The sequence below is a fragment of the Melospiza melodia genome, chromosome 10, assembly GCF_035770615.1.
Source record: "Melospiza melodia melodia isolate bMelMel2 chromosome 10, bMelMel2.pri, whole genome shotgun sequence".
NCBI classification, from domain to species: domain Eukaryota; kingdom Metazoa; phylum Chordata; class Aves; order Passeriformes; family Passerellidae; genus Melospiza; species Melospiza melodia.
Genome location: NC_086203.1, coordinates 16,790,347 through 16,817,730, shown reverse-complemented (window position 1 = coordinate 16,817,730; position 27,384 = coordinate 16,790,347). Strand labels below are relative to the sequence as shown.

At 42.7% G+C, this 27,384-nt stretch overlaps 1 protein-coding gene across 3 annotated transcripts in view; it reads left to right on the top strand.

Moving 5' to 3' along the window:
* POC1A (POC1 centriolar protein A) overlaps positions 1–25,735 on the top strand; it is a 47,746-nt gene extending 22,011 nt beyond the window's left edge. For 2 of the 3 annotated variants that reach the window (XM_063164583.1, XM_063164581.1), the window contains exons 9-11: positions 838–933; positions 13,618–13,758; positions 25,451–25,735. In XM_063164583.1, the coding sequence (XP_063020653.1) occupies positions 838–933; positions 13,618–13,758; positions 25,451–25,549 (336 nt within the window). In that variant the 3' untranslated portion in view covers positions 25,550–25,735. The remainder of the gene's footprint in view (positions 1–837; positions 934–13,617; positions 13,759–25,450) is intronic. The other variant, XM_063164582.1, reaches the window with a different exon arrangement.
* The last annotated feature ends 1,649 nt before the right edge of the window (positions 25,736–27,384 follow it).

Sequence of the window (27,384 nt, the reverse complement as noted above, 5' to 3'; positions counted from 1 at the left end):
TGGCAATGCCCATCTCTAACAGCAGCTTTGTGAAGAGATAGATTTGTCAATTCATCAAGAACATCACTTTGTTTTTCCTGTTGTACAGTGGAATGGCCTTATTGGTTGTCCATGAAACAGTGACAGAAAATTGATTTTATTTTATGCAAAGCAGTGATGCAAATTTGTAAATGAAGAATAAGTGCTCCTTCTGCTAACCAGAGGAGCAGTCTGGAATCTTGGATGTCTTTCAGACCTCTGAAATTTTTGATTGATTGCTCTTTAACTTTTTTAAACTTGTAAAGTCACTGCTGAGAGGTTTATTTCATGGATTTCCTCTTGATATGTTGGAGTGATTTATGTGTCAGAGGCCTCTTTTCTGAAATCAGTACTATGTTATGGATTTGGATTTAAGTTTGGTGTCCAGCTGACAAACTAGCTTAAGATCTCTAATGCTGGTATTGGTACTAACTCTCCTTTCCCTCTGAGTCTCATGATAAATGAATGACTGAGTTGGGCTGTGGCTGATAAATGTTACAATGCTGAGCATGGTATTTAAAAATATTTGTGGTTTTAATGGTGTATTCTTCATGTTGCTTTGAAGTTCTTTTGGTCATTCTAGTTTAATGATGTTCTTGACCCAAAGCATGCTGAAAGAGATCACTTATCCATTGAGAACTCAGTTAAACTGTCTGTGTTTAGTAGCATATTTACAAACAACATCCTTAATTTAATCAATGGCAAAGCTTTCCTAGGGAAACTTCTTGTGAGTTTGCAGATTCTTCTGAAGGGTTGAAAAAAATGACCTATAAGCAAACTTAGATGGGAAATTTTAATGGAGGTAACTTTCTTCTGCAGGTCATGGTGTGGAAGACCAACTTTGATGCTGATTATGGTGAGGTAGTGAAACCCCAGAAATACTGCAGCAGTGTGGATGAGACCCATGGCACTGGGGTAGGTCAGCAATCAGTAATTGTGGAGAGTTCCTTTCCAGTACACTTGTGCAGCCTTGGAGTGGGACTCAGGTGGTTGAATTGTAGAATCATCTTTCTGTGCTGTTTATTTGAGCTGCTGTTTTTTAACTAACCTTGTATTGTTTGTTTTTGTTTAACTGTACTTACTTCATAGGGCAATTATATATAATGATCTTAAAAGGAAGATAAACTTGATGCATGTATAAATGTGTTTTTTAGTAACAGCCACTGTTTAGGAATGTGTGGTTCATAGTGACATGAGTGATAGTTCACCAAAAAAGCAGATGTAAGCAACAACTGAAGTTGGCTTTGCTAGCTGACATGAATCCTTCAGGCTGGTGTCAGTCCTGAAAATAGAATTCACGATATCTTTTCACTGACAGTCAGCAAAGACAAAAAAAATTGCCTTGTGTAGGTGTCACACATGACAAATAGGTGACATATTGTACTGGAGCTTCTTTCCTCAATACCTGGAGACATTAGTTCATATCTGCTCCCTGAATCATGTGTTTAGACCTCTGAGTTCTGACTGTGCCTGAGGATAAATCCAGCAGCTGAGCAATTCAGTGATGCACAGATCTGAGTGCAACTTAGATCAGATCTGGCTGTTACAAGTGACCCTTGAAAGCTGCTGCCCGTAAAAGCTGTGATTTTTGCACATGGTGGTGATTCATTTAAAGGTCTTTATTTTGTCTTGTCAATCTCTGGATATTTTTGATACATTTGGGTATACTTATAGGGTTCTGCTGTATGTTATTACCATAGCTGGTTTTTAGTTAATCTTGTTCAGTGTGAGCTGTAAGCTGAAAGGCTTTCTGTGAACCAGGGGTCTGTGCATGAGTGGCATTGCCCCAGCTGAAGGCCAAACTTCAGGCAATGTCTGTTGCTCTGTGGCAGTGTCTTTGACCCATATCAGTTTAGATCTTTACTGGGGCACTACAGTTACCTCTCAAACACAATGGTGTTTTTATTTAATATGGCTTCAGTCCATTGCTGGAGATACTGGAATAGCCACAGTATTTTGGGATGAACAAGGTTGGAGTTTGCAGCTCTAAGCCTGGTGCCCTGCTATGTGGAATGCTGTGTAAAGAAAGCAAACAAAACCTGAGGTTGGTTCATGTAGGTTAGTGGGAGAGCATGGGAGGAAACAGTCACATGAGGAAGGAGGTGAAAGTGTTTATTGGTCCTTGGCTGGTTTTAGCTAAATTTGACTTCTTCCTTTTCCTCCCCTCCTGTTCTAACTCCAAAATTATGCAGGCTATGAAACTATCAGTCCAATGACCTCGTTGTTTATTAGCCTATTGAACTGGTCTAGCTTTGAACTCTATCTGCTTTAATTTAAAACATGGCAGAGTGTAATACAGCATAGATACATCCTTTCTGGGAGAAAAATAACACTTTTGCTTTGTAGCATGCTTAATGGCTTAAAAAAATGTAGACAAGGTATCAGCTAATGGGAAATGATGGTAAATTTACCCTCTCCTGTGCTGATGTATTGCCAGAGCATCTTATCCAGTAGTCTTTTAAAGAAAGGAAGAAAATGCCTGAGCTCTTCTAAAACTTAGTTTTTCATTATGAAACCTTTTAAGATGTCCGTTGAAGGGAGCTGCTGAACAAATCCCTTGAACAATGCCTAACCACCTTGAACATCTGTCCCTCCAACACAAGTGTTCCCCTGTGGAGGAGAGTTTACCTGGCCAAACATCCAGTAGATGCTGCTGGGAGCAGCTGTTTGTGTGCCACTGACAGCAAATCTGTGTCACGTGCTGGTGGCTGAAAGGGTTTGCTTTAGTGATGCTCTGAGGCTGTAGGAAACAAGGCTCTCTGTATTCTGAGGTGTCATGTGTTAGTTTGGCCCAGGTGCTGTGCATTTGCAGAGGCAGAACTGAATCCATGCTCAATCATGCAGCAGAAAGATATTTTGATTTGGGGTCCTAAATTACTTCCAAGGAGTTTTCTTAAACTGCCATCCAAATGCAAGCTTTGGCTTGGGCATGCAGCGTGGGAGGTGCAAAATACAGCTAGTACTATATCCTTGGATTATTAAGGCAGTTAAAATTGCTCAAGTTAGGAGGGGAAGAATAAATAATGTCCTCTGAGACATTTGAATACCCTAGGTTAAGATTAAATTTAGAATTGATCTGAAATGTTCTTTGCTGTTAAAAAGAAACTGGTATCTGAAAATGGCTTCATTCTCTATTTTAAGTATAACCTGAGCATGGAGATCTTGGCTCCATAGTAACTTATACACTCATGTCAGTCTCCTCTTTTAAGTCGATGTCATGTCTTGTATCTTTTAGAAATAGATTGTGCTGGGCTCTTTAAGAGTACTACCACTCCTACAACCCACTGCAAGACTTAAATTTCACTGTATTTTAATTTCTTTCGTATTGAGCCAAATGCTTGCTTTTTTAATAGTGAATTGCTTATTTTGGTGGGTTTTGGGTAGGTGAGATAGTTGTTTTCTGTCAAATTCAGACTTGAAGCTGCCACCTGCAGATCCTGATTTCATGCCAAGGTCACCTTTTCCTTCAATGACAAGTGAACCTACTCCTCCTTTCTCTACTGCTGTGTTAGTGTGCCAGGATTCTGCCTATTGAATAATCTTTAGATTTTGCAGACATTGCCGGATTTTAATTACATTTAAAATAGGCATATGGGTTATTTAGTTTTGGTACCCCTAAAATACATGAACACTATTCTTGACACATCTGTTTCCACTCTTAAGTCTATGAGAATATTTTTCCAAGGAAAGCTTATACTGCTGTGTAGCTGTATAATTGTTTTTGTTAAGCATTGTGAAGGCACAGATATTAATGAAAACAGTGGCTGTGTAAAACCAGTATCTGGTTTCTCATGGAGAGAGGCTGACTAACATGCAAGAAAGAATAACTGAATACAGACATCAAAACTAGTTTGTCATCAAGTTGAATAGGAAGGAAAAACAATCCTAAATAAGCTGTGGGATAAGAGTCATGAAATATTGTCAAGGTTGGTGAGCTTAAAACCAAACTTGCTCCAAACCAATTTTCACTTTCCTATGCAGAGGGAGACTGGAGCCTTTAGAAGATTCTGGTTTCTCAGGCAGTTGGTTTTAGTTCAGGATGAATCAGGCTATTGGACATGTTTGTAACAATGGACAGAAACTTCAAAGTTGCTCTGCCCACCTGCTTGTGTTTTCTGTAAATACAGAGGCTTGGGAGATGCAGCTTGCTTTGGAAGGAGAACTGATCTGTGCAAGGACTAATGCAAATGAGAGAAGGACACATGGGCAGAATTGCAGCCGTGGCTGGTGTGAAAGCAGAGATGTGAAAGCGTGATAAACAACTGAAGCTGTCAGAAGCGAATTCTAAGTATGTTAGCATAGATGTGAGACTGTAAATGTTAGATCAGAAGTAGTAGCTCTGCAATAAATGCTTGCTCTTAAATTATAGGCTAACAATTGTTGCTTTAAAGTGTTGCATAATAACCTTGAAACCCAAAGCTCAGGGCAAGCACTCCTGGTGTGTGCAGTGGGAAGCTGATGGGAAGAAAGGAAGTCTTGCAGTCCTGTGCCTTTATCCTCTGACTGTGCTTCCTTTGATCTAGAATCTAATTGGTAAATTTATGCTTTATGCTACAATATTGAGTGGTGAGGACCTAAAAGAAAGTCAGAATGAGAGAATGGGTTGTGTAGGTGATTTCAAAAATACAAACTTTTATAATTATCTGGGGTCAGGAACTGTAAGCATTTAGGTCTGTCTGGATGAAGAGTTGTTTAGGATCAGATCAGAGGGTGTGTTCACTGTTCTTATAAGTTATGAAAACATTCAACATAGGATTTTTTTTTTTCCAGAGAGGGCAGATAATGTGCTTTATGTTGGAGGTTTGGTGGTGGACTTTTGTTCTTTCTACAGGTACAAGGAAAGCTTTGCATGTGTAGCTGCAGCTGATGTGAGTGTGCAAGAACACTTGTTTCATTATGGAACAGATTTGCTGCTGTTACTAATTCCAGGAAGGCTGGGTATGGTAAAGTGTCACAGCAAATGCTGAATGGCTGATGTCACACGGACAGTTAGACAGTGCTTGGGTGTTTATCTAAGCTTGTTTATCTAAACACTGCAAATGGTGAATAAAAGCATTGTAGTATAAGCTAAGTAGGTAGACAGTTTTTTTAATAAAATATTATGGAAATATGCATTGATATATAGATCTTTTTGCTCAGATATAAACATAAACCTTCTGGCATGTTGTAACTGTGCACAATGTTACTTTGCAAAGGAGGAGGCTTATGTGAGGAGAGTTTAGCCTCAACATCCATATATAACTTTCTAATGAAAAATACCTTAAAACTTGCTTGTGCTGAGACAGATGGACTCAGAAAGAGGTAATCCCTTGGTAGGGCAATTTGGGAGACATGGCCAGAAGTAGGAACTGTCCTCTGACGTTCTCTTGGCAAAAAACTGTCCTCTTGACATTGTCTTTGGAAATTCAGGAACACAAATGTTTTAAATATCCTTAGCTCTTACAGAGTTAAGTGGCTGACCTTCACAAAGGAAGGCTTGGTAAGAGCAGCATTTCAGCAGAAAGGACTTGGAAACAAGCAGCCTGTGACTCTTCAAATGTGTCTTTGAGTTAAGACAGACATTTAGGTTATTTTGATGCTGCTGAGTTTAGAGCTTTCTCCAGGCCTTGGACTGTACTTATTTCTTCAATGGTAAATTATCCCAAATGGTCCTGTTGGATAGAATTGGAGGCAAATTCCAGAAAATGTGATGTGATTATAAAGTTGTCTGAAGTCCATCACTGAATGTCCAGAGCTGACTCCACCTCTCTCCTTTGCTGCTTGGGTTGGTTTGGTGACCTCGGGTGCCTCCAGTGCTCAGCCCATGGTCTCATGCTGACTGCAGCAGTTCATCCTGTCAGCTTGTCCTTGTGTAAACAAATTCCTTCTCAATTACTCGCAGGCCAGATGTGCCTCTTTTTTTGACCTTTTGGCTCCAAATTGGTAACTGTATCTAATTTTGGCATTTGTTAATACTTATGAATCCTGTTGTACCTTTTTTTTTTTAACTTCCTGTGAAATTCCTTCCTGGGAATCAGTTTGATTGCATAGAGCTGCAGCTCTTTGCAATGGGATGTGAATGTGGGTTTTTGTTTGCACCTTCTCCACCCCCTTCTGTTTATGTAACTTTAAGCATTATAAGGAAGACACACATTATATCCTGTGTTCAAGAGCGGGGATCCAATCTTCAGTCTGTGGTGAAGATGTGGTCTGCAAAATGATGATTTTTCCCCATCTGCTATCACCTTACTTTTCTGAGGATTCCCACTCCAGGAACTTAGGCTGGTGCACAATTTCCTTCCTCCTGGGATAGGTAGGTAGATTGTTTACTTAAAAGAAAAACTATGATGGGTACTCGAGGTGTTTCCACTGTTCTCTATCCTACCTGGCTGTCCAAGCAGAAACTTTGTAGGGTTGAGCAGCAGCCTTGCTGTGATTGATCACAGGAGCTCTTCCCTATGTCCTTCTCAAGCAGGGTGGTTGCAGATGATTACCCATAGCTGCCCCTCCTTTTATTAAAGGAAACCCGCTTATCTAAGCCTGTTTGGAGATGTGACTTTGTAATTGGTTTGTGAGGGAGCAAATCTTAAACAGGAACAGAGAAAAAGAGATTGAGAGCAGCCCTGAAGAGAAAGACTTGAGGATGTTGCTTGACAAGAAGCCTGACTTGACCCAGCAATGTGCACTTGCAGCCCAGAAAGTCAAATGTGCCTTGAGCTGCATCCAAAGCCCTGTGGGCAGCAGGCTGAGGGAGCTGATCCTGCCCCTCTGCCGTGCTCAGGTGAGACCCCACCTGCAGCCCCCAAAGTGACAAAAATGTGTTGGGGTGGGTCCAGAGGAGGCCATGGGGATGATCAGAGGGCTGGAGTACCTCTGCTGTGGAGACAGGCTGAGACACTTCGGATTGTTTAGCCTGGAGAAGACTCCAGGGAGACCTTAGAGCCCCTTCAGGTACCTGAGGGGGGCCTACAAGAGGAGCTGGAGAGGGATAAGGGCATGGAGTGACAGGAGGAGTGTCTTGGTGAAGGACTGGGAGAGAGGAAAAGGCAGCACCCTCAGCTTGGCTGTGCAAGGAGCCTGAATGACTGCAGCAACCTGCAGCAGCTTTGCCTGGTAGTGGATGGAGCAGCTGTGCTGCTACAACTGTTTTCCCTTGTGCTCTGGTTTGACAAGATTTCTTCAAGAAATAAGAGGATCAGCTTTGAATTTCTGTCATCTTACTGTGAATAGATTTGTTCTTAGACTCTGGAACAATAAGGCAAGTCCTGACAAGTCATTATTGGTCAGAATAAAAATTGCCTTTTAAGTTGAGCATCTCAGGCTAATTAATGTAAATTCTCCCACTTAGGTTGCTGCTGTATGAGGTTTGTTTTAATGCTTGAGTCATAATTCAAAGAAGTGAGATGGAGGCAAGATTTTAAAGTTTTTTTCAAGCTGCAGTTTTGTGCCAGCTCGGAGATGGATGAAGTTAGCTTAAGCTTTAAAAGTTCCTAAGATCTCAGACTTTTCTGCTAAAATTCAAACTTCAAGGAGTAAGAACAAGTGCATGTGTTGTAGTGTGTCTGTGTCTGCATTTACATATACATGGCATGCATTTTTATACATGTATATAAGTAACAAAATAGGTATGCACATGATTTGTATGTTACACAGTGTGTATATACCTAAATCAGTGGAAAAAGAAAAATTATTCTGATGAAGGGAACGAGCTGGAAGCTGTTGTTCCCATTTCAGCAGATCACTTGCCTTGGAGGCTGATGCTTTTAATGTAAAAGAACCTGTAGCTGGACAACCCAAGGCTGAGAATAAACACCTTTTTTCAATGTTTGGCTGCCTTTACTTGAAAGTTTTTTTCCAAAATCAGGACCAGAAAGAAGCAGTTCAATTCTTGGTGACACTTCTTGCAAGTGGTTTTCATTCTTAGGTTTTTGTTCCTATCATGGCTTGTTTCCACACAAAACTGTTCTGTTGAAGTTTTTGTTGTTGTTATTCTCCAGGAGGCGTGTTAGACAGTTGAACATCACCTATGCAACAAAGCTTAATTATTCCATACTGAATTCTGAAAGACCTCTTCCTATTTCCTAAAGAAACCCTAGGACTGATGGGAGGGGAAAATTGATTAAGGGAGATAAAATGCAGGAAACATAAATCTAAAATGTTGAAGTCCACCCTTAGCTTTTCCTTCTCAAGAAATACAGGCTTGCTTTATTTTTTTAACAGTTGGCAGTCATTAAGTTTTATCTGTGACTGGGCTTTCAGTGTCTGGCATTACTATTTCTTATTTCACTCCTGACATGAATGCTGTTTGTGCTTTTGGAAATGCAATATGTGCCAAACTCCCATTTGTCTTCAGTGTTACCTTGAAGCTGATGGTACTACTGTCTGTCCTGATTGAAAAGTGACACAGACTATAGGGTAAGTAAACTGGACCAATAGACACTGAACCACAGAGCAAGGTCACTGAAATATGGGAACAGCTTTTCCCTTCTGGTGAGGACCTGTTCTTGGTTGGAGATGGCCAGACAGGGTCACTTGCAGAGATAGGATGCTGATATTTCTGCAAGCAAATCCAAATTTCAGTCCAAGTGCAGCCTTCTCTGTATGGACAGGCTGTTTTGTACATTTCTGAGTCCCTCAGCTGGGCACCAGCTCTTCCCCTGTTTGTGTCCTTCTGGGCATTCTGGTCAGCAGGGCTGGATGCTCTGCTGCTGTTTCACTTAAACACACGAGCCTGCTTCTGCCTCCTCCTGCCAGTGCCTCACTTAGGCTTTGGCACAGCAGTGCCTGGGCATTTAAATGGCTTTGAGATGTCCATATTAACTCTTATTTCTTCCTGAGTTTATCAGGAACTTAATATTTATTGGCCTATGGTGAAATATGGCTGCTACAGTAGAGGTGCCAAATTTTAGTGGTTTTTTAGAAACACCAGTAGGGAGGAGGGTTCTGCGTAAATGATTGCATCAAACCCAAGGTACTGTTTGTCTGAAGCAAAAATAAAAGTAAGTAATGTTCTTTTCATCTGCCTTCTCTTTCCTCTCCTTCCCTCCCAAATTCTCTGCCTTATTGCAGCTTGAATTCTGACATAAGAGTTGAGCATAGATGAATGGTCATATTAATTGTTTCACAAAGCTAATTTAACCTGTGTCCTAAATTGAGTTGTTACCCTATGCTGCTCTGGACAGTAGATGGGGAGTAATGCAAGTCTTGAAGAATGTGATGGCTCCAGAAATTTCAGTGCTGCCTTGAAGAGGGGATGCCTTTCCAGGCTAGAGAATTGTGCCTGTGCTCAGTCAGTGGTACTTTGTGTGCAGCAGGGAGGACTGAGGTACTTCCCAGCTTTTCATGAGCCCTTCTGTCTAGCACGGTGTGCTCCACCTGACCTTCCTGTGGAGCTTACCTTGGAGCTGATGTGCTTCCACTGGATGTCACTGTTGCTCTGTGGGAACACATTAAAGTGTTTTACCTGTAGTGAAAATGACTTCTCAGAATAGACTTTTAAAGGTATTTCTCTTTTTTTGGATTAGTAGAATTGGGGTTCAGATGAACTGCATACAGCACCTTTGAGGATTTTCTGCTGCTTTGTTTTTTGGGGAATTTTTTCAGCTAAGATAATGAATTTGATTGCACTAGGGGATTTTAATACATTGAAGGTCTGTGTTGAATTGAACACGTTGGATGTATGTGTTGTTTAAGGGGTGTGCTGTCTTTCTAGATACTTGAAAATTAATTCTTGGCAACATCATACTGTCTTAAAAAAACCCCACCAAAACACAAACCTCTCAAAAGAGTAAATTATTTACTCTTAATTAATTGGAAGGGACTTAAAGGTAGAGCTGAACCTACCCCCTTCACACCACTCAATTCTTCCCATCCAGTGGAGAGAGGTGAGGAAAAGGGAGAAGAAATACTTCTTCTGGACCGAATTATAAGAATTCTACATTTTATTAGTGGGTGTAAAACTGAGGTAGGTGGTTATTGTATCAATATATTTTCTGAGGATCACCATTTAAGGAGCAAAATGGCATTTTTAGTTGTCTCCTGCAGTTTCCTACAGATGCACATGTGGTGTTTAGCTCATACCTGCCCCCCAAGCCCTGATCAGCACTCCAACTGCTGGCCAGGATGCTGTTTAGCCAGAACAATTTTCATAAGGGGCTCACTAAGAGACCTCTGGAATGAAGGCTGATTAATTTTCCCCTTCCCCCAAGTAGTTGCCTTGTGCTGTCTTTAAGTGGTTGCTATAAATAAATCACTTCTGTTTTCCCTTTGTCACTGAGATCTGTATTGTATTCTGAAACTGCTCATCTCTTCTTCCTTTAATGTTCAGCTGCTCCTTGCTCTGCTCCCAGGGTGTAATACACAGATGTTGTAATAAGATATTTAATGGCAGACACATTTGTTTGGTTGTGCCAAATAAATTGTACACTTGAACTCTGACTGAAATGAATCAAACCTCTGCAGCAGTGCCATTGTTTCTGGTGCCTGTCCCCAGCATTCAGCTGGCACTTCACCCACAGGTGAGTCAGATGAGAGCACAGGTGTCACTGCCTGTAATCATAATGGTCATTGGTACTGAGACTGACACAATTTTGTATTTTTGCAATGTTTTTCTAAACCTGTTAGAATTTAAATTCCTGATGGCTGGCTCAGATGAAATAAATGGTCTTTAGAAGGGCTCCTGGAGTCTCTCTAAGGCTGTATGTTTCTAAGGGTTTTCTTGTTCATTCTTGGGAACAGCAGCTGATTTAGTCTGCTTTTACAATATTTTAAAATATTTCAACCTGCCTGCAATTTGGTTCTTCCTCAGGTAGGTGCACACTTCCCAGAACTGAGTGGTCAAAGACCTTGGTCAGCTGGAAGGCTCCCTTTGGGAAGTGGCTGCTGTGACCCAGTGGTTATTTGCTGGCTGGCTGTGTCCCTGCTTTAGACACAGGCACTAACTCAGAACCTCACTGCTGAAGGCTGCAGCTGTGGCATTTCTTGGTGGGCAGCAAGGAGCCTGTGCTGTTTGAAATGGGACAGTATGTCATGTTGTCATGCTTCTGTTTTTAAATGTAGATATATTTCTGTTCTGGGGCTGTTGGCTTCAGGAGCCCCCATGGCCTTTGGGAGGTGGCTTTTTGTGGGAGTGGGACGTAGCTTGTGAGGTGAGCAGCAGAACATGGCACCTGACAGCTCTGCCTTCAGCCTGACATGATCAGGGAGCATCTGACCCCTAAAGCATCAGTGTGGGAACATCTCTGCAGTATTGCCTTTGCCAGGCTCTTACACTTTGTGAACTGTAACAAAGAGAATATAGACTCAGAGTTCAACCCCAAAGCTTTTTATGAAAAGCTGTCTGACATATGCTATAAAGATAGATGGAGAAAATCTGTTGCTACAGTCATTTTTCTGCTCTGTGAGTCAGCTTGTTCTAATGGGTTTTGAAGAGGATAGCTCATCATCATTTGGGGTTTTTAAGTGCAGGTTGTATGCAGTGTTAGCTCACTAAAATTTCTGCTGTGCCATGATTGACTGGCCTGAAGTTACATCATCAGCATAAGCTAGTCAGCCTTAAAATAGAAAGAAAATGTTTTTTTAATGCTAGTTACCTATTGAAAAGCAGTGGTTTGTGGGTTTTGTTTGTTTTCACTTTTAAATTTAAGCAGCAAATAGGAGGTTTTTAAGACTGGATTGATCTCATCTCTGCAAGAACCTATTTTAGTTGATTAAATCAATGCATCAGTGAGCAATGTGTGGCTCTTTGGCTTCCTGCAGCACAGGAGTAGCTGGAGTGTGGCTCCCATGCTGTGTGACCTGGAGTGTGGGCTGTGTTGGCCAGGGGCCTGTAGACAATCCCAATTATTCAAGCAGGTGGGAGGGAGGAAATGAGCAGAGGCTGGTGTGGCTGGTACCACCTGATCCCCAGCTGCCCCCTGGCCTGTGGGGGAGCACAGTGAGCCCTGTGGAGCAGCTGTCACTGAAACCTTCCCCTTCTTTCCTGCTCCCTGTGCAGAACTGGCCATGTGAGGCTTAGCTGTAGGAGGGTGGTTTGGTGGGCAGGGTCTGCAAGAATGGTCAGCTCCTTGCAGTTGGTGGCCAGCAGCAAGGCTTTCTCCTGTCAAAGCTGCTGCAGCCTCCTCTTATTTCTTCTTCTCTTGCTCACCCCCTGCAGTCTCCACCTTCTCTAGGTACTTAATTTCTGCTCCTTGTACTACTTATTGCATATTTTGCCTGTGTTGTTGAGCTGGATCTCAGCTTTGGGAGCCTTTATGTGGCCTCAATCACAGCACAAGGGTTTTTATGTATATTTTTTAAATATATGAATTTTTTTGTATGCATGTATATATCTTCATGATGTACTGAACAGTTTGGTGGTTCAAGTTATGTGAGCTGGTCTTGTTGCAGTTTATTTGCACATCTGCACACATCTGGCATCAAATACAGAAAGGAGCAGGTAAATCAGTAGTGTGCTGGTGAGAAATGCATGCCTGCTGTTGCATAGGAGAGAAGAAACAGAGGCAAATGTTTGTTTCTACTTAGAAAAAGTACATGTGGAAGAATTGACTGTTTTTCAATCTGTCAGAATTCCTTGCTTTGTTGATTTGTAAACTTGGTGTGAGTAATAAGTGCATGGGATGGAGCTGCACCAGGCACTGGGCTATGGAGAAGTGTTTTGAGAGCTGTGATCTTGGCTTTCAATTCAAATTCTGTCCATTAGTGTAAATTGAGAAACTGAAGTCTGCAGTTGCTTAACCAGTTGGCTACCTCCTTTAGCTAAACCTCTTTGTACTGCTTCTACTGGCAATATTGCAGGTAAACAATGCAAATAGTGTTTGTTCTACAAGAAAGATACCATTCTGAAAGAAAAGGAAAGAAGAATAGGTTCTTTAGTAGAGATGTATTTGTGTTTTTCAAACTTAATTTATTCTGAATGAAATATTCAAGCTTGCATAACTAAAACAGTTGAAACTTCAAAGTAAACTTGTTCTTAATCTCGTTGAGGAGGAAAACCAGTTTGAGATATAAACAAAATTAAAATTACTTAATCAAAACAGTTCCAATGCATATTGGGACATCTTGCTTCTGCTTCTGAACTTAACTATGGTACAGTGTCTTAGTCTTTTTTCAACTACCAAACATGGAGAGAGGCTTTAACTTCACTGTTGGAGTGAAATAATCAGACTCCTCTGGGATAGCTTACTTAATTCCTGTCATTGAGATGTAGTGCTTCCCTAAGCAGCTCCAGTAAGTCTTCACTTACCTGTAGTCTGTGCCTGTGTGCCACAAGAGCACACCAAAGTTCTTTGCACATAGAAAACTTCAATCTTGTAGTATTGCTTCAAGATTTTTATCTAAGGTTTGCCTTTCCTGGTGGGAGTTTAAAAACAAACAAAAGCACACACAAAACCCCCCCAGAAAACAACAAAACCACCCTCCACCTGGAGCAGGCAGACAAGTCAGCAGAAGCTTTTCCTTTTCCAGCTGTGGCAAGAACAATTCCTTTCCTCCTTTGCCTGTTTTTAGTAGCATAGACTGTCCCAGCATAAACTGTCCTTTACTGCTTACCCTCCATGGAGCAGCAATCCCTGTGCAGTTATTTGCATTGCAGTAGCAGATCATGTCTGTTTATTTTTCTAGCAGTCAGAAATGGATGGTGGCATTCATCATAAGAAAACAAAAACTCAGGATTCTGTTAGAACCCATGAGCAGCAAGAGGAGGAGAACAGTCTTGCAAATACCCTGGAGCATATTATGGGACAGCTGGATGTTCTGACTCAGGTATGATTTGCTTTTTAATTTGTTATTGATAAAGGTACTTGTGACTGGAAGAATTTGGAATGTTTTGCAATAGTTTCATTGAATAATAATATGCTAGTTCAAAACCTCTGCTTTTTACTAGTATTTTGTTAAGTCTTTCATCATCTGCTTCTCAGCTTCTCTCTATCAGTTCCCTCACAGTGACTTCCACCTTAGGCCCTGTTCTTCCCTGGTTTCTTTGTGCTGCAGTGTGGTAGAGGCTGCTGGGGCAGCTCTGATAGACTGTGCTGTCAGCCAGGGTTTATCTGAGGTGATTCCTAAAGGAGTGGTTGGCAGAACAACTCTGTTTTGGTGAATAATCTGTGTCTCTCTTGCCTCCTCCGTTATACCACAGCCCATAGGTGAACTCTGTTCAGATCCTGCTCCTTTTCCCCACCCTGCAGTCACCTACACAGTCCAATCTCTGCAGAATCCTCCTCCCATCAACAAGTCTGGGCCCTTCTGTGCCTCCTTGCTGGAACATGTTTTTCACCTACAGCTACAAACAACTAATCCCTTGCTAAAGCATTAACAAACAGTTCTTTCTTGGAGTCAATAAGCAATGTTTGAAGAGAACCAGCCATGAATGGTGATCATCACAGAATGTGTTTACTTAATAAGAATTTGGGGATAGAAGTGTTTTTGATTATCTAAACTGGTCATTGTAGAGAAATACTGTTTCTAGTGGGCTGGACCTGAATCTCATTGTGTTTTTTTGAGCTATGTGAGGAGCAGGGAGAAAGTATGGAATGGCAGACATTGGAGGTCTCCTGTAGCTGGGACTGTGGTGGTAGGATGGAAAAATCTGTTGGGAGGGTTTTTCTGTGAGTTTCAATTCTGTTTCTGAGGAAGAACAAGTAGGTCTTAAACTCTTGGTGTTGAACATACTGATTAGTAGTCTGAGTTAGCTCTCTGCTCTTGAGAGAGTTAACTTGTCAAAGTACTTGTCAAAGAGTGTAAGATGATGGGTTGGAGGGCCCATCAGGAGACTGAAGGCTGTTTTAGGGATTAAAAACATGCCACAACTACAAGCAGTCTAAAATAGTGTAGGATGAAACCCAAAAGGTATTTAAGTTCACTTGGCAGAAATGCAAAAAAGCACTTTTGCTGTGATCTTTAAAACACTGAACAGTGGAGGAGGGGAGGGAAATCTTGTGTGACACTGGGCCCTCATACTTGTGAGTAAAAAGCAACCCAATGTATACACAAAATATTTTAATACTGTTTTTACGTCTCCCTAGCAAGCTTGGAATGTGATTGTTATCTTTCATTACATTAATCACATCCACATTTCTGGTGATGGATGTGTAATGGCTCCTTTTCAACTTCATAGGTGTTTAGAGGAGGCAAATATTGCAGTAAACAGTACGTGTGGGATTTAACCTAAATATAAGCAATGCAAATATCTCTGTCGAAGATATTGTGTAACTGTAGAAAATTCTAAATGTTGTTTTAAACCTAGCAGAAAGAGAAATTGAGATCAGTGGGGGAGGAATAAATTAGTAAGTTATAGGATAAAATTGGAAATAGCCCTGAAATAGCAAAAAACCAAAAAGCTGCCTTGAGTAACTGTGTTCTTCAACCTTTTACCTTTTTTTGTAGCATTTTTACCATCTTTGAAGCACTTCATTTCCCATTGGTTCTACTCTGTGTATGTTGTATTAACACCATTTTAAAGCATTTGTACAGGTAGGTGTTCCTGACGTGCTGCTCTCATGCCAAGGTTTTGATGTGTAGAAGCAACACAAACTGCCACCAAAGAAACTTTATTAGCAAATGAGCCTGGAAGAATTCCTCATTCCTGGACTAAGGCACCTCAGAGAGGAGGGATGTGGGCAGTAGCAAGGCAGATAGGGAGGGCATTGACTTGCATGTCTGAACTTTGGCTTTTCCACCTTGGGCTGGTGGGAGAAGGGAGTGCAGCTCCAGCAGAGCCACTGTTACCCCTCTCTGCAGCTGGATGTGCTCTGGTAGGAGCTGTGTGTGCAGAGATCCAAGGGAACTGGAAGCAGGGCCTGGTGTGGGGCTGGTTGTCATTTCAAGGCATTTCTGCCAAAGCACAAATGGGTGCTGCTCCCTGCAGGCAGCAGATTCAAACCAGTGTGTGTGTGTGGCAGCTTTGGGCCTGATGGCTTCTTTGTGAAAGGAGGACACCACTGCTTCTTCACAGCAGAAAGCTTTCATAAACAACACTTAACAGGTGTCACTGTTTTCTCTTCTTGGAGAAGAGCTGAAGATGCTCCTAGTGCTCTGTTAAAATCATAATTCCTGAGTTTTGTGTATTTCAGGAGAACTCTAAGGGCATAAACAGAGCCGTCCACTTAAAGGGAAAGAGCATGATTTCCAGAAATGATACAGCCATCCATGGGCTTCTCAGAAATTTTAATCTGTTAGCTCCATGGGAGCTTGGATTCATTTCTGATGTGGTACCTTGAGTTCCTGTGTTCATTGTTGTAGATGCAAGGCTGTGTTGCCATCATGTAAAGTTCCGGTGGGGGAAAGTTAAAGTTGTGATAAACCAGTTGGGGAAATTATGCAGATCTAAGCCAAATTTATTTTCCTAATATTTTTTTCTGTAACTCTCATTTCAAGGTTTAAACCTGGTATCATGTAGAAGTGGGAAGGAGAGAAAATACTTCCAATTTCTGCTGAAAGAGGTGATAGTAAGACATCAGCTGTGGGCTGTCATCTCTTGCCAGCACACAGCTTTGTTCTGAGCTGCACACTTGAAGCTGCATCACCAATTATTAGTACCTTCCCTCTGCTGGCAGTAGATTTCCAGATGAAATGAGGTGTCATGTGCTTTGAGTGAGATTGTTTTTGTTCAATTCAGAGGTCTCTTCCAGCCAGTCACCAATCACTGAGGCTGTGGAGGTGCTGTGCCCTGCACAGGAGGATACACTGAAGCAGAACTTGCTCCTTCAGCTGGGCACTTCAGTTCTTACCAGAGAGAGATAGATCAAAAGAATCCAGTGGCTGTTGTGTATCACAACTAGCAGTAACCATGAGAGTGAATAGAAGCTTTACTAGGCTTCATTCTTATATTGTTGATGTGATTCAATTCTTTAAAGTTTTGGCAACTTTCTTTCAACTGGTCTTTAATTCAATGAAACCTTTTTTCCTCCTCCTCCCCAAAGCTCTTTCAGGATCTCTTTCATTTTACTTGTAAGAAACTGGGCTAATGTGACCTGACAGGGTCTTCATATTTTTTCCTACGAGCAGTTTGTGTTTGGCCTTACATGGCTCTTTTTCAGGACAGTAGCATGTGCTTAATTATTCTGCTGCCTTGAAGAGTGAAGTTGAGACCTGGACATAAGCCAGTTGTTCCAGTAGTTTTGGATTACTTAGATGCCCTGGTTCCCTTCTGTAGGAAAGCAGGCAATTCACATCTGGCAAAGGAATGAGGAAGATGAGAATAATCAATGTATGATACTGATGCTTTGCTCCTCCCTTTCCTGCAGCTTATTCTCTTGTCAGTGTCTCAGTGTTTAAAAATCTCTACTGGCATTTCAGAGATATGAAAATGCAAACTGTTCATCCATTTATTTGTTTATATTGAGGACTGGACCTCAGTATCTCGGAAGGGTTGGGGTGAATATTTAAGTTTAAGGGGCAAACAAGGTGATTTTTCTCTCTTGGATAACCTGGCACAGAAAAGTGTATTTTGGCTGAAACAAAAATGTAGCAGATATCAAAGATTTGCTTGGTTCAGGTGCATTTCCTGCATTTAGAGCTGAGCTGCCCTTCTGCAAAGATCATCTGTGAGTAACTGTCTTGGCTGCATTTGCAGTGATCATCTTCCAACAGTTTAATGTACTCTTGTCCTCACTCCAAACACCTCCAGCTGCTGTGTTCACTGTTCATCTGTGGGCAGCAGGCACTGAGGCAAAAGCTGCTGGTTTTATGTGGGAAGGAAGATGTCTTCTCCAAAAGAAGAGTTCAGAACCAGGTTAGCATAAAAATTCATAAATAGCTGTGATAATCCACCCACAGGAAATGGCTTTATATGCTTCCCCAAACTAATCTTGCAGTGAAGCTGGGAGAAAACAACACAGTGAAATGGAGAAGACTTGATAAATCTGTAAAATAATCCAAAGCCTGAATTGAAGGACAATCTAGCTCATGTGAGATTAAAGGATTATTTCACTCCAGAAAAGATTGCAGGCGGAGAAAGAATTTTTCTAAATTATTTTTAGCATAAAAAAAGACTTGGACACAAGTAGGCTGCTTTTTAATTAAAGCTGAAAATGTTTGTGTGTCCAGTGCTTAGTAATGAAAGCGAGTTAAATCAAATTTTTACTCCTTTTTTGAGATGTGGTCTCAAGCCTATGTTGGTGAGGGATGAATGTGGTCTCACTTTGGAGAGGCACTGAATGTAAAGTAGTAAAATATATGCTTTATGACTTCAAGCAGTTTCAAATCAAGAAGAAATATTTGGCAGTGGTGGGGGGGATCATGTCCCAAGTGCTTCTATCTTTGCTGTTCACAAATATCTTGGTTTCTGTAGTGCTCTCAATACCTGAACACCAATGGACCCAATATACAGGAAAAAAACTGCAAGTAATTTTTACTCCAAGAGAACTAGTTTGAAATCTGAAACACTAATAAAAAAGTTCTCATCTGAAAATCTGTGGAGTGTCAGATGAGCCTGGTTTTTAAATCTGAATTTAAAAGACATAGAGGCTATTTCTTGTGAATTAGACCCATCTCTTAGAGATTTCAGTAGCTTTGATCTCTCACTCAAAACAAATTAAGTACCCTGCTTATTGCCAGTCCTCTGTGTCATTCAGCAGAGCAACATTTTTTTCCCTCCTGAAATTTACTTCCAAAATACGCTTTTATAAAATCTTGATGCAAATACACTTTTCTCCTTTCTAAGATTGCTTAAATTAAATGCACTCTGAGGGCTGTTGCTGTGTTAGCAGGGCACCCTCTGAAGGCTGGCTCTTCAGAAGTGCTCATCCTCTCCCTGGATGGTCACAGGACCTTCACCTTCCATTTTCCCTCAATGGGAAGGAATATTAAACACCTCCCACAATTTGTTTTCACAAGCAGCCTTTGAAGATGAATATAAGTTGTTATTCAGCTATTGGTACCAGCAGCTGAGTTCATTTAGGTGGGAGATTTGCATCCTCTCAGAGGCTGGGGATGGATATGGGAAGACTTTGATGTCTTTGTGGTTGGGCAAGACCTCTGGTCATTCAGGGTTCTAACCTCTGTACTGTTGCTGTCATGGTGCATGTTTGGACATTTTGCTGTAGCTTGTTCTGACTGGCTGTGTTTTTTTTTGTGAAAGTGGGAGTCTGCTGACTCCTTTTGCTGTGCTGGCCCAGCCCCAGAGGTCTGGGGGCTCTGCAGCAAGGAGGCTGCACTGAAGCCATCAGCCATTCCCTTGTAGAAACGTGCAGGATGTGATGCAAGTGCCATCAGTTCAGCTTTGGCTGAGCAGCTGTCAAGACTAAAGCAACAGCAATATGTGATGAAACATTTCTACTCAGAGGGCTGTAAATGGAAAGACTCAGTTGCAAGGGGCTTGTGTGCCTTGTGTCTCCACCCTGTGTGGATGAAACTGGCAGAGCCTGTGGCTCATTTTTGTACCTGGGGTTTATTTAATACAAAAGACAACCTTTTCTGTACCCCAGGGTCCCTTTGGTCACTGTGATACTGGTACTGATCATGCTGCTTGCTCTGGCAAATACTGGAATTTTTGTGTATGCTTGTGTGGTTTTCCTACTGTAAAAAGCACAGTGAGCACTGCAAGTGATCACTTGTTGCTGTGCTGAGTACCACTGCAGGGGATTTGTGCATTACACCAAAGTTGCTCCTGTAATTTAGTGAAAGGGTTGGTAAACTGTAGTTCAGGTAATTCTGCAGAAAGTGGGGTGTGCTGGGAGGTGGAAGGAGAGGTGGCAGCTGAGAATGATAGAATGGTTTGTTTGGAAGGGACCTTAAAGTTCATCTAGTTCCAGCCCTGCTGCCAGGTTGGGTTGCTCCCAGCCCCATCCAGCCTGGCCTTGAGCCCTGCCAGGGATGGGGCAGCCACAGCTTCCATGGACAGCCTGGCCAGGGCCTCAGCACCCTCATTTTAATTCTAAGGGAAGGGTAGCTGAGCACTGGCTTTGAGTTTTCTCAGTAACCATTTCCCTCTTGTAGTGCTTCAGGCTGCTAAACAGAAAATTCTTTACTTTCCAAGTGTCCTCAGTAGTGGATGTCTGAATGGTGGATGAAGAGAGCTGGTGGGACTATGAACTCTCATGCCCTGCACTAGAGAGCAGACAAGGAGGTTGTTGAGCAACACAACTTGAGCAGATCCTGATGAGGCCAGCCTAGTGCTGGCATCTGTCCTTCTGCAGGCATTGTCATGTGTTCCTAATGCATGTGACCCCACATGTGAGGGTGAGCCTTGGATGGATGTGCAAAACCTGCATTGAGGGCTCTGTGGGACTTCCTGACTCAAGTCTGTGCAGCAGCACTGACCAAGATGTTCCTGGCCAGCCACATTTGAAGCAAGTTACAAAGTAAACCCAGGAAGGTTCATGGTGTTGAATTAGAGAATGGGATAGTGCTGAGTCTTCACTCATTAACTCAGCCTGGTTTTAAACAGTCTGTGCAAATAGGCTTTGTGAGAGTCTACATTAGAGTCTGCCTTCAAAACCATTCAGATGGTGAGGGGCTACAGACCTGGTTTTAAATGTTTGGGGTAGCACATCTTGTTTTAGTCTGAGCACATGAGGAGCTATCATTTGTGTTAGAAATCACCCCACATCTTATTTTAAACCAAAACCCACTCTGAGGTTAAGGCTTTGACCACTGGAGTAAGGCTGGTCCTTGCAGGCATTTGTTTGCTACATAAAGTGTTAATTCTGTGAAAGCTTCATGCCTTGTTCTACTGTGAGATGAGACTTCTCTCCTCACTCAGTCTGAGCTGCCAGCTCTTCTGAGAATGCTTCAGAGGTGCAGAAGGTGTAGCTGGCTTGGGTGCCATCTCAAAGCTGATAAATTCCAATTTGCACCGAGGAGAGCAGCCCAGCTCTCTCTAGGTGTGCTTGGTAAGAGCAGGGATCTGCTCTGGGGGTCCAGGTGCAGCTGCTGGGCTGAGGGGCACTGGCTGCAGGTTGGGGCACAGCCCAGCAGGGGATGGGAGGAGGAGAAGCTGTTCTTGCCAGACAGCTTTGTGCTTGAACTCTCTGCATAAGTTCTGCCATGAGCCTTTCAATCTTGCAGCTGCAGTTTGGAGTTGTAAGCTGTGATGAGTGGTGGGAGTTAAGGGTTTTTTTCCTCCTGTAAAAGGTAGGGAGGGCTACCCCAGTGCAAACCCTTCCCATGTAGTTTATTTCACTCATTGCATTAGTTTAGAGAAAGGGCTCCCAAGCTTGATTTACCTCCCTGCCCCTTGGATGCTAAGGCAGCATTTTTATGATGCAGTTCACATGTACTTCCTGGCCATGTTTGGGAGTAAAGTGGGCTCTGAAATAGCTAATTTTAGGGAAAATTACCTGAAGTTACAGCAGGGTGTCTTTGAAAACACACCTGCACTGGCCATGCTTGTTACAGAGGGCAGAGCTCTCTAACCTGCAACCTGCAGTTCAAATGTGACAAGTCCCATTCTGTAAATCTATGGGCAATCTGTAGTCTTCAATGGACCTTTTAAAAACCATCAATCCCTAAGTTCTGCCTTGTACCCACACAGTGGAGTGGAGAAAGTGTGGGTGCAGAAACTTACAAACTTCTGCATTTGTTGTGTGCTTATTGTGGGTGATTATTTTTTTATAAATTGAAAAGAAAATGCTGTCTTCATAAATTAACATGTCAGATAGGGAAGAAAAATATGAAGAGGCAGAAGTAATGTTTTTTCTTTGAGCTGTTTGATATGTTAGTGCTCTGCAAAATGTTTTAGCATATGCTTAGAAAAAACAGTGGAGCAAACTTATGAGAATCTTTTTAAGTAAAGCTAGGAAACTACTTCTGCTTCCTTTGAGATCAGTGGAGAGAGGGATTTTCTGCTTTGAAGAAACAGGAATAGAAGTGCAAGTGTCCTATTTTTCCTGCACAAAGCCAAGAACACATCTGTGGTGCAGTCAGTGTGCAGGATCATATCCCTTGTAGGTTCAGCCAAGCTGTTGTTACTTTTCTGAGGAACTGCTGTGTCCATACCTTTTGGGAGAGTTTCCTGATTATTGATGGTCAGTCAGGCAGTTCTGTCCCCTGTGCTATTCCATGGCTAGCTCAGAGCCACTGTGGCTGCATACTGGAAAGGCCCTTTGGCCTTGCAGAGAATGTCCCTGAGCAGGCTGAGCTGAGCATTAGTTATTCCATTAGTTATTCCTTGCCTGCCTTGCCCCCAGCTCCAGGCTGAGTCCTGCTTTGGCCCATCTGGCTGGCTGGATCTCTCCTTCCAGGGGCTCCTCTGCTGCTCCAGAGCCTTGCTGGTGACCTCTGCTCCCTGGCTCTGGGCTCCTGTTCAGGTTTCCTTCCATGCTGGTGGAACTGGTTTCTTTTGGCATTCAATTAGCACCTGGTTCTCCTTATCTGTCCTCCTCAAAAGCCCCTCCAGGGCTGCTGCAGAAGCTTCAGCCCTAAGGCCAGTGGCTTTTGAACTATCTCTGCTGCTTAAGAGGGACTAAGGAAGAGATACCATAAGAGCACCTTGGAGCAGCATCCCAAATCACTGTTATTTGGGCTGTAAAAGTAACTTGGAGGAATGCCATAAGGGACCTGTCTTCAGGTAAGCAAGCATGACTGCTGGGTGCCTCAGTTCAGGTGTCCTGGGGGAGGATGGGAGTGAATATTACCCAGAATTTTTAACTAAATTGGAGGCAACTTTTTATTTATCCATAGCTTCTCGTTAACGTTTCCAAACAGAAGATTGGTTTTTTTCAATGTTGAGTCTGTGAAGATAAATGAAGACCAATGTTGCCAGAAGTGTTGGTAGAAGTGATTTAGGTTTTCTGTGAAAAATTCCTGTATTCTGTTCTGGTGCCCATAGTAATACTCAGTATATTACTGCAATGTCAAAAACACTCCTTAAAAAATAAATAGCTTGGTCTTTTTTTCTTGTTTAAGCCTAAGCTGTTGTCCTTCTGCCAGTTTGAGCCAGGACTTCAATAAATTATCCAGCATTTACTCCCTGGTGTGTGATGGAGACATGCACTGAGTTCCTGACACTCCAGGAAGCCCAGATCCTGTCTCAGAGTGCAGACTGGGCTCTGTGAATCCTCACTGGATCTGGCTAACAGTGTTCTCCTCCTTGGCTTAGCTGCTGGTTTGTTATCTTTGAGAAGCCATAGCAAAAGCATGCAGGAGTTGAATGGGTGCAGTTTCATTTGCCTCCTGAGAATGACTTGCTTTATAAATAGCAGCATGGAAATATTGTAAAACTTTCAGCTGCTAATAAAGGAGCTGTTCTGTGCAAGTTGCAATATAGCACTTATAGCAACTGGGCAGTATTTGTGCTTTCCCTTACCTTCCCAGGATATCAGATGCCCTGGCTATTTATATTCATCATATATTCAAGTCTAAATGGACTAGTGTCATTGATTCCTACTTTGTTCTTCCTGAATTTAATTTCTGACTGACTGCTACTTTTCCACTTTTAGTTTCCAAAAAATACTTACTGCAAGTTTCTGCTTATACTTACGTGCAATTTCCATTCCAATAAACATTTTCCTTACAGCTTTCTCACAAATTCAACACTCTGTGAAAGCTGCTTTGCTTGTGTCTCATGGTGCTGTGTGTAACAGCTCTGAACTCCTATTGACAGGATCATGGTGGCAGTAAATCATGGAACAGAGGAGCCACGAGTGATCTGGGCTTTGCTTCTGGCAGGGCAGTGTGACTGGGCCTTTAATTCAGCTGATTATCTTTCTAAAGGAAATTTGATGCAATGTTTCATTCTCTCTCTTTTTATTGGAGTGTTGAGTTACTAGTTCATTTTTCAGATGGAAAAGCCAGGATCCCTACTGGTTTTCATTCTCTGTCTGGTTGCTTAAAGGGTGAGATCTTTGCTGTAAACCCTTGGTAGACATTTGGCCTGCTGTGTTCTGCCCTTGGTGGCTTTGTCCTGGTCTCCAAGACAGTCACTAGGCAATGGCATGGCTGGATGTGGAAAAGATTAAGTCCTCTCTCCTTTGAATAGATGGGAGGGCTCCTGCTGGCTCTGGGGCACCTGGATGTTACCTGCTGGCACCACAGTGTTTCTTCTGGTTCTCTGTGTACTTCAGTTCCTGTGCCTCTAAGGGATGGAAGTAGAGGAGGAAAAAACTTTAATGCAGCTGGTGCTGTAGCCCATGAAATATTTGGGCAATGCAGGGTTTATTCTTTCAAGTGAAGCTTTCTACAGCTGCAGCAGAGCTCTTCTGCCTTGTCACAGGTCAGAAATAAGAAATATATTAGAAATAAGCTTTGAACTGTGTTTAGGGAGGAGAGGAAGGTGCATTATGATGCACTGAACAACCTCAAGCCCTTCGTGACTTCCTTGATGTAGTCTTGCAAGATGGCTTTGCCTTATGCCTGCTGTTTTCACCATGTCTGTTTTCTCTTCTCCCCCACGACTCGTCTCATTCCCCAAATCATTTTACAGCAGACTTTTCTTAGTCTCAAGTGGCCTTAGCCAAGCTATTTCCTCTCTTTGTGCTTTCGTTTCCCCAGCTGTAAAATGGGGATAATGAGACCTGCTTGCTTTTGTCAGGCACTTAGAGATGTGCTTATGAAATGTGCTATTAAAAGGCTTTCTATGTATAACTGCTATACAAACAGCAGTTGGCCAAGTTTATTTGAATTACTTCATTAAAGTCCAAGGTTCTGAGCATCCTTTGTTTTTAGCAGAGGATGTTATTTATGCAGTAAAAATGCCCAAAATGTGAAGCTATCGATTGTTGCTGATAAGTTTATGGATATTAAAGCATTAAATCATCACCACCCATTATCAGCCATTCTGGTGTCTCTGGAAGCTGAAAGTGGTTGTGCATAGCTGGGGCCCTTGATTATCTTGGAGTGATCAATAAAAGGTTTTCAGCAGAAGCTTTTATTGCCACGTGGTTAAAATGTTCTTCCTGTGCATCCTGTACATGATGACTTCAGCTCCAGGAGAAAGAGAGCAATCCTTTGCAGGGTAAGTGGATTACACAATGAAATGTAGGCATTATGTTGAGGGAGATATTGCCACTTTTGGAGTGGAGTTTTTCCCCTCCATCTCCTGCTGTATTGTCTTGGGCTGGGAAGGTTTTCTTGCCTGTCATGGTGCTTGTCCAGCAAGTTTTGAGTGTTTTAATTACAGCAGACCCATGATGTTGAGGGAAGGGAGGAAATGGTTGGCAGCAAAGAGATAAAATCAGAGCCATAACTGAGTAAAATTGTTTAAAATTTGTGTCTCGTTAGCAGAAATGTGTCTGGTGGCTCTCCAGTGCCTGGTGCCTCATGAACCTGTCCAGGAAAGGAAATGCAGAGCCAGTGCTGAAATGGGTGCTTGGTGTTGTCTGCAGAAGGGCTTTGTGCCCACTGTCTGCTATTGCTCCTCTCTGAAGTCATGCAGGGCTCTGCCCTCCTGGAATACTGACACTGGAGTTCCAGCCTCAAAATATTCCTGTGAATTTAGCATTTTATTGGGCACATTTTATTGGGAGTGCAGTGTGTCTTTGTCAGTAGCTCAACAGCAGCTTTCACTTTTGTTTTGCAGACAGTTTCCATCCTGGAGCAGAGGCTGACACTCACTGAAGACAAGCTGAAGGAATGTCTTGAGACTCAGCAGAAAATCATTCAGAACAGAACAAACTGATTTCCTGAGATCAGACAGGAGCTGAAGGAGTTGGGAGGTTTGAGGTTGTGTGTGTTCCTAACAGACTGTGTGTGACTTGCTTTTACAATTTTGAGCACAATCTATTTTTCAATTGGAATGTATAGTTACTGTATCTGTAAATAGCTTTGTTACTTCACTAAAATAAAAGCAATATTTTATTCCTAAGTGTGGGTAACAATTGTGATCTCTTGTGCTTTCCAGAAGTCCAGCAGCCAGCACGTGGACTGAAGGTCACATCTCTCCTGTCTCTTGTCCTACTAAGTTACAAGTGTGTAAGCACCTTGGAGTTGCCAGATGCCTGGCCCAGGCTGTACTAGGCCAGTTGCTGAGGCATGTGCTGCCTGAAGGTGAGGAGCAAAGTGCTCTCAGGATATCTGGGGCAGTGGTATCTGCTTTCACCTCTGCTCTAGGACCATATTGAGCTTTCACCTCTGCTCTAGGACCATATCAAGCAGGTGAGGTCCTGTGCAACTGGCACCTGGAAGGGTTTGTCTCAGCCAAGTCTCACACAGCAAATCTGACACAGCAGCTGAGCCCCTGGGTGATATTTGTGCAGAGGTGATTAAATCTGTCACATTCATCCTGCTCCCATTTGCAACAGGAAAAATGATTGAGGCTGGAACAGAGGCCCCAGCGTGTCAGATGCAGGGTGATTTCCAAGGAGATTTTGCTTCATCTTTGCTTCTTAAATTAAAGACAGGGCAAAGGGACAGGAAGTGGAATGTTTTCTCCATCATGGAACTCCCCTCTTCTCATACTGGACTGCCTTTAATTTTTGGTCATTTTGCAGATGTTTTCACTATTGAGTAGCTCATCACTGGCGCCTTCCTCCCCTCATTGCTCCTCCTGACTGTTCTGGGGCTTGAGCAGCTGCTCAGTATGTAGCTGCACAAGAATTTGGACTTCTGGGAGATCCTGTCTGCAACACCTCTTCTGCTAACACATACTGGTGGTCTCCTTTCCTGCAATAAACTCTGACCCACATTCCTGGAGAAACTTGAGCACCCCACGGTTACCTTCCTCAGCACTGTCTGTCTGAGCTCTGCAGGCAGGGAGGCTGCCTCAGTCCCTGCCCTTGGTGGTACCTCGTGCCATCTCCATGTGTGTTGTGGCACTCTGGATGCTTCCCTGAGGACAGGCTGGCATCCTTACTTCACATGGGGTTTAGCTGGTTTCAAGGCCAGGCCTTGTGGTTTTGGCTTTGGGATGGTTTCAGGTGTTGCACCTGGTTTTGTTGCAGGCTGTGTTGGCTGGGACAGTTCCTTGGTGGTGTTAATGCTCCTCATCCCACAGGTTGTATTTTCCTGCCAGCCACTAGGAAGCTTCTGGTCTCTTTCCCTCCTGGTCTTTTGTACATCTCTAAGAGCCCCTTGCTGGCATGATCACAATATTTCACTCCTTATTTGTGGGAGGCTGAGAGCTTTCTCATTTCCATGCTTGGTTGATGATGAGTTTCTCTCTGCTCTGCCACAGACTTTGTTTTCTGTTTCCAGGCTCTGAGTCTGATAAATCATTACTTTCCCTTAATGGAATCAATTCAGTGGTGATACTCTGTGCTCTTGCTCTAAGCTTTCAGTGGCTTTTTGCTGAGAGCCTGACATCATTTTCATTGAAATGAGCTTGTGTGGTGATGCAGATGGGTGGGGAGGAGGGGACTCAAAGATGCTGTGGCCAATTTGCTGCTGGAAAAACAGCTGTTCCTGCCCTGATCTGCTGCCACTGAAACAATGACATAAATCAGTTGCAAGAGCCTAAACTTTGAACGTGATCCTCAGTATTGTGGACTGGCCTTTGGGATTGGGGTGTGGAGGGGA